This window comes from Scleropages formosus, chromosome 11 (genome assembly GCF_900964775.1).
Source record: "Scleropages formosus chromosome 11, fSclFor1.1, whole genome shotgun sequence".
Classification (NCBI taxonomy): domain Eukaryota; kingdom Metazoa; phylum Chordata; class Actinopteri; order Osteoglossiformes; family Osteoglossidae; genus Scleropages; species Scleropages formosus.
In genome coordinates, this window is record NC_041816.1 from 19467010 (window position 1) to 19477159 (window position 10150).

Below are 10150 nucleotides of genomic sequence, written 5' to 3' on the forward strand. Positions count from 1 at the left end.
ATATAACGAGTCATTAAAAGGATGCTAAAATTACAGTTCACCTTCAGTGAATAGTATGTGTCATTCCCATTCATCTAAATACAACTTAAAAAGGATTTTATTTCCCTCTCATATAATTTGATAAATACAAAGTCAAATGTTGATTGGGGCAGTATGAAATACATCAACAAAATTGGAAGTGATTTCATTCTAAATTACATGATTAAACGCTCAATCTTGTAATGATAAAGTTTTTTTGTCAAGAAGGATCTTTTTGAGACAGACAGAATTTACAGAGCTCTCCAGGGCCCAGCAAAATCAGACTGCTCTCTGATTATTACTGTGAGGCGTTGTGGGCGGCTGTAGGCCATAATTAAAATACTTCCAGAAAGAAACAGCAGACCACATCAAAAGTCCCACCCTCTGTCAGAATCAAACCACATTAAAAGAGCTCTTTTCAGAAATGGTCACCAGAAAGGCTATGATATACATCGCTTGGATTAAGTTTAACTGGGCTGTCGTCTGACCCACGAAGGACTGAGGGACAGCACACAAGGGGAGGGCAGCGCACGAGTCCCATTCCCACCTTCCTCGTAACTAATCTGCCGCACGCCACAGATAGATGATAAACTGCAACAGAAGACAAAATAGACGGCCAATTCCCCCAATAGCTTTGTAGCGGAGCTTTAAGAATAATCACTAGTGTAAAGCCAGAGGGCAGAGAGATTTGTAGATGATGGTGCTAATTATGAAAATGGTAACCATAATGCGACCAAGATGGAAGCAATTTGAGCAACAGTCATTTGCGTGTTACTCTTCCACCCACGTGCTGCAACATACCCAGGGCTTTAATATGTAGACCGGGGGAGCCCGCAGCCAGTGTGCATGGTCTTAGTCTGAGGAGAGGGGAGGCACGGGGCATGCTGATACCGTACTGTTGGGAAATTCAGCACTGGAGGCCATTGCACTGGAGGACCACAGCGAAGGTGTGCCAACAGGATCTGTAGGCTGGACTCCTGGGATAATACAGCTCTGGTTTCTGAATGACAAAAGTTGTCTTCTTTTTTTCTCCAGCACCATGGAATACACTCCTGGGATATTTTTTCCAAAGAAGGACAAATAAAAAGATGCCCATTGGACCTCCAATGCAAGAAATTGTGTGCTATGGTCCATCCTTTTGCTCTGGTTTACTTTGGCCTGTGGAATGAGTGTCCTTTTGTGACCCCTCCCTTCAATGTGTAAGAAAATCTGTGCGACGCACTGGAATGTAAAACTTTCTTTAGCTTTAAATGAAGAGGAACAAACATTCTGACAAATAACCCTAGACACATCAAATGTATAGACTTTGAACCGCCTGTTTTGTAAATAACGTGTTCACGAGTGGAGCTGTAAACGCACTTCTGTTATTTCTGTTAATTGGTAAGGCAGCCATAAAACTTAATGGGTTTTAGAGGTCACTTGACATTGAAGTCTTATTGTTTCAATAAAGAAAAAAGGCTTGTAAATACGTTACGTACGACCTGAAGCTGAATTTCAAGTTGTATTTAGCTGTCAACACGCTAACAAACGCTTTGCACCAACTCTAATGATCACCTTATGTAAAAACAAGCACGATGAGCTGCAGGCAGAAACTGCAACCAAACGATGCTTTAGAAAAAGACTGTATTAATTTTACATGTGATTTATTCATAAACACAGAAAAAATCAGCTCCCAGTTTGAGACGATATTTCACTGATCGGTTCAAAGTGAGTGTGCTTTACTTTCCCCGAGAATGGTTTGGGAGAAGATGTACGAAAAAATCTAAAAGCGGTTATAAATGTTTTGAAATGCAGCTGTTTTGGCGTGCGCGTCCTCGTGAGCCACATGTGCGCGTATCTCCCAGATTTAGTCAGCGCGTCCTGTGCGTGTGCGCGCTCGCGCGCGCGCGCGCATTGATCCTGTCAGGCTCGGGGTGGGGGGGCGTTCATAGTGTATAATTTTCGAATGTATAATTGGCCTTTTGGATCTTTGAAAAGCGGAGCGCAGACGGAGCTGTGCCCTTTGTGATGCGGTTTTCCGCAACGAGCCGCCGCGCGCGCTGCTGTATAATTCCACCCGCGCTCAGCTCCCTCGGTTCACACACAGAACCGATACCTTTTGCCTAACCCCCCCACCCCAGCCGCCTACCCCACACCCCCACCCCGCTCCTGCTCCTTTGTATCAATTGGTCCGCAGTTCAGCCCATTGTTGCTGGAAGGTTCTTTTTTTATTTCCGAGCGCCTCCGATCAGCGAAATCTCACGATAGCCCTCCTTGAGCGTCTCAGAAGCTTCTTCTTTTTTCCCCCCTCCAGATGCAGCCAACTTGGAGAGCAAACGGGACCCGCGGCCAGCGGCTCCGCCACCTCCGCCACTACTAGTCCTCGCGCGATCCACCTTTGGCGGCCCTGATCGATGAGCGCGCGCTTATCGCATCGCTACAGAGATAAAAAGGAGCGATCGGAAGAGATACAAGTGCCAGTGTCTCCTGAGCTGGACCGCAGCGCTTTCCTGCCCAGCTAGAGGCAATAAGACTTTTGCTTCTTCTTTTTTTCTTTAATGGGACCCCTTGTGTCAGTTTTCCCTTTTCCAGCGCATAGACTCACATTTCCGGCCATGCCACAATGCTCATAATTCTGATCCTGCTGTTGCTGAGTCTCTCGGACCCCAGCGATCAGGGACTGTCTCCGAGGCTGGCCAGGACCCCCAGCGCGCCTTGTGCCAGGGGCCAGGCGTGTGACCCGAGGCAGCGGAGGGATGCTGGGGGACGCGGTGGGGTCTATGAGCACCTCGGTGGGGCACCAAGGCGCAGGAAGCTGTACTGCGCCACAAAGTACCATCTGCAGATACACCCGAATGGCAAGATAGACGGATCTCTGGAAGAGAACAACCCTTTCAGTAAGTACAGTCCCGTCCGCTGGAAACCAGACCCTCAGTCTGTCTTCAGTCTGTGAGTTCAGTCACTGTTACTGTACCGGCCGATGGATGCAGCCGTGTTCGTGTTTTCAAAACGATCCATTGCGCAGATCGTGTCTCATTTCTCACTTGGAGGCAAATAAAACCATTTCTGGCATGAAATGGTACTAATCTAAAAGTCACGCGGAGACTCACTATCGCAACATACTGTACTGTACATCCGCGCGTTTATTCTTCTTGCGGTGATTTCACAAGCCTGCAGTGCAGTGCAGCTACGCTCAGTTCCCTGCTTTATTTTAACTAAGTCTCAGCTGACAACTTACAACAACAAGTGTAGCAACATCAAATCCGAATTTCCAGAAAGGAAACCAGTCATTTGTTTTTGCATGGTTAGAATAATATTCATCATATCCATGGACCATGATAATAACAACGATGATTTAAATGCAAATCATTGATGGTTATTCCTCTTTCACACTCCCAGTACTTCTTGTCAGGTATTATAATTACTAATTTAGAACATATTACATAGAGGCACAGTACTGAGCTTCTGCTTAATTGGCAGAATTGGTAGTAAAAGATATTGTCTTGCCTGTGATTAACTGCAAATTAAGGGGCAAATTGCACCGCGAGTTGCCTTAGAGAAAGACGTAATTTTAATAATAATAATAATAATAATAATAATAATAATAATAATGCAATTTAGGTATTGGCATTACACGGCAGACATAAGTGTCTAATGCACTTTTTGAACTATCTAACTTTTGTCAGTAATGATCGCTGCCTTTGGCACAGATTAATTTTAAGAGCTTGTCCGCCGAGTGGCAAATAAATGTGTCCCCCCCCCCCAGGTTAAACAATCAAGCATTGCAACCATGTCATGTGTTTTGTGCTAGGATCTCACTTCAACGCAGTGAAAAACATGTCATTTCAAGAAGAGGCATTTGGTCGTGAAAATGAGAATTACCACGCAAATGACACAGTGGTCTGAGTACAACGTGCTTCTTTGTTAGTTTACTAAACGCTTATTCTAAACTGAATAGTTACATTGTAGCCCCAGAGTCACCATTGCACGGATGGGCTTCTTGATAGCAGTATTCGGAGGGTTGTTTTTGTTTTTATTCTAAAGGTCGATTTTTAACACTTAAACCGGTTCGACAGTTTCCTGATCTCTGTGTTTGTCTTCTGACATTTGACGGCGTTTCACCTTTTATGAGCCGTTAAATGAGACTGAACGAATGACTAGCAGACCTTTTCTTATAAATATAATTATTAAATTACATGCACATCACTAGCATCCAGCTGAGTCTTTTGTACTTCACTTCTTTAATAACACCCTAATGCTGATGAATGACAAGTTGTCCGCAATTTGAAACAAAACAAAAAAAAAAGTTTCGGAAGTTTATGAAAAGTTTTAATTTTTAGAAAGTTTTGCACAGGACTGACTAACTTGGTAAAATCAACAAAAGCTTAATGTTACTAAAGGTCTATGTACTTGATTGGTCAAACATGTGTCCTTTGAAATTTCAGCAAACACCTATATAGTTTATGGAAATTTTAAAAGTAGAGATTTAACCCCCCCCCCCCCCCAAAAAAAAAAAAAAAAAAAAAAGAAAATTGAAACGTTCAAGTTTCATACCAGATGACACATTGTGGTGGACATCATTCTGTACCTCACCTGACTGAAATTCAGTGAAATCACCACCTTCATTGTCAGTCATCACTAATGACACTCATCATGGTCATTTGGGTCCATTCCTTCACCTTAAGCAATAAGTCAGTTTGGCTTGGACAGGAACTTTCCAGTATGTTCAGTGAATTCTCTTATGATGTTTCATGGTATTGCTGGACAAAAATATTAATTAAATCCTTTTGACTTCTCTCTCAGGTATACTAGAAATCACAGCTGTTGATGTTGGAGTGGTGGCCATAAAAGGTCTCTTCTCAGGGAGATATCTGGCCATGAACAAAAAAGGACGCCTTTATGCTTCAGTAAGTATTGGGACACTTTTGAGTACCCTGGCTGTAAGATATCACCTGTGAAATGTTGTGGAAAAAAAGCCAAGACATTTAGTATTAACCTGTATTTACCCTTTTCAGAGGTGACAAAATGTTACATTATCAAATTTACAATGATTTACCCATCTACAGCATACAGCAATGTATTCTTACTATATCATTTCAGGGAAAGTACCATGATCAAGGGTACAACAGCATATCTTTAATATTGCAAGGAACAGTTCTATGCACTACAATACCTTCTGACTCATTTAGTTCCTTTAAACTGGGTATTCTAAAGCTTATGTTTTGTTTTTGAATGCAGAAACCGTAATAATTGTCTGATTAAAAATAATTTTCTGTATTAAAAACATGAATCTTGATATTCCAGATTCATAAACATAGAAAGTGTATTTTAGAAGTATCTAACTTATGTAAGATATTTTTTAACATATTTCTAGATTCTTTTTCTACAGTATCCTTTACCAGATTATATTTGCTTGACACTAGACCTCAGACCAGTAATATGGCTTTCCCTTTCTCAAGAAAGGATTTTTTGAGGTCCGTAAGTGCCACATATAAGGTACAGCATTGAGGACAGTGCAAAATAATTGAATGCTTAAGTGGTCACCTTTAGCCATTGGAAACAGCTGCAGTTTTACCCTTTTAACTGAGTGTTTCACTGCATTTGCGTATGTGTTGTGATGTCTTCAGTGGTGTAGAAGCCTCATTAAACTGAGATGTAGAATATAACTTTATTTTTAGCATTTATTAAGGATGCACTATGTAACTTGACCATTACCATTTTTAGTTTGATGACCAACATTATTCTTTAGTGTTGAAGTTTCCTGTTATCCTGGCACTGTAGCTGTAATGAAATGAAAAAAAATAGAAATTTGATTATTTATATCATATGTCTTTTGTTTTACCTTTGCTCATCCAAGGTGACAAACTCCTTGACTATAAAAGGCTGTAAAAGTGCTCATATTTCTGCAGCTGTCATGAGCTGATAACACCCAGATGGAAATGCTGATGGAGAACTTCTTTTTGCCACAGGAGGTGTTCAACCAGGAGTGTGAGTTTGTGGAGCGAATTCACGAACTGGGCTACAACACCTATGCCTCCCGGCACTACCGGACAGCGCCACCTTCCACTGGGGGTGGCAAACACCGAGCTAGCGCAGAGAGACTGTGGTACGTGTCCATCAATGGCAAGGGAAGGCCAAGGAGGGGCTTCAAGACCCGCAGGACAGAGAAGGCCTCCCTCTTTCTGCCCCGGGTGCTGGGCAACAAGGACCACGAGATGGTTCATCTGTTCCGCACCAACCCTCGGTACCGGGAGAACCTCCTGAAGCCAGCTGGGAGGGCAGAGCGCAGGCGCCGGCGACACAGGCTTGGTGCAACCAAGGCCAAAGAGACAGAAGACTGACAACAGGGACACCTAAGCATTATGGGTAATGACTGTTCTGCAGATCAGCGAAAGGTGCTTGAAAACAGCCAAAAAAAAATAAAAAATCTGTGCCACGGAAGAGGGAATGCAGGCATAGAGTGTTCTTAAGGAAACCTGATAGTGGGAAATTATGGGTGATTCCTGGAAGTCATAAATATTGTTAATATATTTCTTCAAATGTTTTGGACTTACAATGTAGATACAAATAAGTCAATGTGACCAAAATCAACACTGCTGGATGTTGTAATTGGAAAGAATGAGACTTTCTTTTGTTGTTTCTTGACAATTGTGCTGTACTTTTAAGGACAAACATAAATATGTATATGTGTATCATAGTTTTCTATATTATTCGTGCTTCCAATAGCTAACAATTCCGGTTTGACATGTTTAAATCTTTTAGGAGTTTGAAACTAAGTTCCTACGTGTCCTTAGGCTGTGTTATTTTTAAAGTTAATACTCAAGAAGATAGTATAAAGTAAAGCACTTTTCTCTTTTTACAAACCAAGTAAAAAAGGAAAAAAACATGGGAAACTACCTATGTATCCTGTGTTACCTATGTATTTATGATGTGATAGCCTACTGTCTTTAACTGCAAAAGGTTGCTTTGTATATTACTAATGTTATGTATATTTATTTTGTTCTGTTAGGGTTTAAGTTATTGATGACATGCAGTTCCTTTGTTTCCCTCTGTTGGTTTAACACTATTTTTTAAAGAAAATATTCTCTATTATTGTCTCAAAACCATAGGCATTCGCAGGTAGCGACAAAAATTTTAAGCTGTGTGGACGTGAACGTATTGTTACTCGAAGTTAAGTCTTATTGATTTTCTCAAGAAGGTTGTGACAGGAATATTTAAGCATGAAAAACAGTTAATTTAATCTTTTCAACAGCAGATTCAGCAATACAGCACATATTTTAAGAATAAATGCAGATGTTTGAAAACTACCTTATTTTTCAGCGTTTTTATCAATTAAGTTATTTGAAAATGTCACCAATAAATGGTATGGTATATACATGTTGTGCCTGTTTGTTAAAATGGTTTCCAGTGCTTTCTAAACTTTTATAGTCTGTTAAGCATGACATGTCTTTTAGAAAGGAAAATAGAGTGAACTATTGGAAATACAGTATTATTAAAACGGAAAGACAGAAAAAAATGAATAAACTTTATAATCCAGTGGTGGGCAAGTCCATTGACTGCAAAAAAAAGGCTAATTGTTAGGTTTTCCTACCAGTTATTTTTTTCTTTCTATCGCTTTAATAAAATTACAGAACTTCTAATATTGTGCCTGTGACTAAAAAGATACATAGTTCTAGATCCGGACTGAAGAGGAGTTTCTGAGCTGTGAAATGGTGGTCTCATCACAGCCACTGTGATATCTGTAGAAAAAAAAATGACATCCTATCCTCTGAACGTCTGAAAGCTTCCTGGTCTGGACAATAGCTGGATCTCTGGGGAGACATGGGAAGCAATCTTGCCCAAGACATTCTTTTGCTTTTTTTTTTTTTTAAACCAAAGCAATCACCTTTAAAAAAGAAAAAAAGAACGGTGTTGTTAGAAATAATACTTTGGTACAGTTTACTGAATATCATGCTCTAATATTTCTGGTCTGGAATGCAAAACTTAAGACAAGTGATAGCATTTAAATTTGCTTTTGTATACCCTTCTTCTTTGCTCTTTCTTTCAGGTATCAGCTGCATGCATATTTTCCAACCTCATGTTACGAAACCTTTTAAAGTAAAACATTGTGATTTTATATGTTTAGCCATTTTAACATCAGACAGCAGATGGCGTGGTGTTTACGGTTGTTCCCTTGGAATCGAATGATTTTCAGTTCTTGTGCCCCTCTTGCTGTACCTCCCTTGATCAGGGTACTTGAAAGGTGTCAAGAGGAAGGAAGGGTAATAATAATAATAATAATAATAATAATAATAATAATAATAATAATTTTCACGTAAGTGCCCTACTGTTCACTGGCATTTAAAGTCTATGGAAGGAAAAAATTACAGTTTACAATGGCAATTTTTTTCTTACTGATTTGCGTCTTTGGGAGTAAAACACACTCATGTCGGCTTCCTCACATCCGAGTGTTTGGTGCAGTGATGAAACGCTCGGTATATGAAGTTATTGATGAAAACACTGCGAACATGTTTGAAACAGAAGGCGCGCCGCCACAAACCCACGTTATCTGCCGACCCACAACGACGTCTATATTTGCTCAAGTCACCCCTATTAGTTCGGTGGCAATAAATAGGTAAACAGAAGCCATGGGTTTAGGGTTCCGGGTCTCGATCAAGCAGTTTGGGTTGACCCCTCGCCACAATACCGTGTGTGCAGCCGTGTCAGTGGGGTCACGGCTGCTCATTAGTGCCCTTTTGAGAGATTCCCTTCCAAGCAAGACGCAGCACCGCTGTTCCACTGGCTCACTGTGGACATGATACCACATGGTTGAGAAACATTGTGTTTTCCTGTCAAAAGTGAAGAGGGAAACTATTCAACATGCATCCACTGACCCAACATGAGTCACATCCACCTGTTGGCCAAAGTTGTGCACAATGCACCCTGGAGGGGCCCTTTCTTTTTGAGGTGGGTGACTCAAAGAATTTGGAATCTTGAGAAACGTCTTTGGCCACTTTTCACCAAGTGCCCAATATGCGTGCACGACGCTAAACCTCAAAAACCACTTGAAGTGGTGGCTGAAATCATTTCAGTGGAACCAGTGAACACAGGGTGTTGAATTTTGAGATTTTTCACGGAATGATAAGCACAGAATTAAAAAGCAGCACATAAAATTATTTGGAACAGACTACATATCCAGAGTCAAAATTCAAAATATTTGTGTTTTAGAGTAAGAAAGGGAGAGAAAAATAGGAAGAGACAGTTCCAGACATGAAACCACCCATGCCTTAACTCTAATGACCAGAATGTTATCAGATGCCAAGATGAGACCTCAAGCATAACATATGGACATTAATGAAAGATGTCCCAATTAAAAGCACTGCCTTTCAGTCTCTCTCTAAGCAGTCTCCTGGGCCATCAGGGGCAAACTCCCATTCCTGCCTAATTGGTGCAGTCAAGAATTCCTCCTATACAAAACCTGGGACAGCTTCGTCCGTCTAACTGCGTCTCCTCCCAGGGTCTACGTCTGTCTACGTGCATCAGACGTTTTAGCTCTGACAATGACAACATTTTTCAATTCAGTGGATATTTAGATCCTTTTCAAAAGGTGGAAGTAAGTGCTTTCCTACTTTCAGAAGTGAAAAATTGAACATTTACATGAATCAAAACAACAAAAAAAACTGCATTCTGTGATGTTCTTAATTTGATGATACCCCATCCCAGTAAATAAATATTAAGAAATAACACATAGATTGACTTCTTTACAGCGCACGCCAGGAAAATGTCTAGATGTCTTAGATGACTCCCTTTGGACACACACAAGACCCCTCACCCCATTTTCAGAAGAAATTACCACTAGGCAAATTTAATTTGACAGCAATTTGCAAGAAAATTATTATTTAATATATTAACGATAGCCACAAGAGTATAATAAATTGTCAATACTTTGACATTCCTTTAAAAGTTCAGGGATTTGTATATGCTGAGAAACATTGTATTTGTGACAGCAAGAACACATGTTCGAAGCCTAATGAGAATTTGTTATTGCTCTTTGATGACCACTGTGTGATATCTTATAACAAGTTAGAAACTGATTATTGTCTCGAAGTATGTAATCAGGAATTTTAACACAAACCATGTTGAAAAACTCTCATGAAAATGCTGATAGACCAAC

The 10150-nt window shown here is 40.5% G+C and overlaps 1 protein-coding gene across 1 annotated transcript; it reads left to right on the forward strand.

The window, feature by feature from the left end:
- The first annotated feature begins 2602 nt into the window (after window positions 1–2602).
- On the forward strand, window positions 2603–6446 carry fgf3 (fibroblast growth factor 3). Its single transcript, XM_018763498.2, has 3 exons — window positions 2603–2894; window positions 4801–4904; window positions 5967–6446. The coding sequence occupies exons 1-3, from the start codon at window positions 2621–2623 to the stop codon at window positions 6336–6338; spliced, it is 750 nt and encodes a 249-aa protein (XP_018619014.1). The 5' UTR covers window positions 2603–2620; the 3' UTR covers window positions 6339–6446.
- Window positions 6447–10150: the final 3704 nt, after the last annotated feature.

Excerpts from the sequence above, each read along its gene's own strand:
- fgf3 (XM_018763498.2), top strand. The coding sequence starts at position 2,621 with ATGCTCATAATTCTGATCCTGCTGTTGCTGAGTCTCTCGGACCCCAGC. Across the intron at positions 2,895-4,800 it reads GGAAGAGAACAACCCTTTCA|GTATACTAGAAATCACAGCT; the intron begins GTAAGTACAGTC and ends CTTCTCTCTCAG. Across the intron at positions 4,905-5,966 it reads AAGGACGCCTTTATGCTTCA|GAGGTGTTCAACCAGGAGTG; the intron begins GTAAGTATTGGG and ends TTTTTGCCACAG.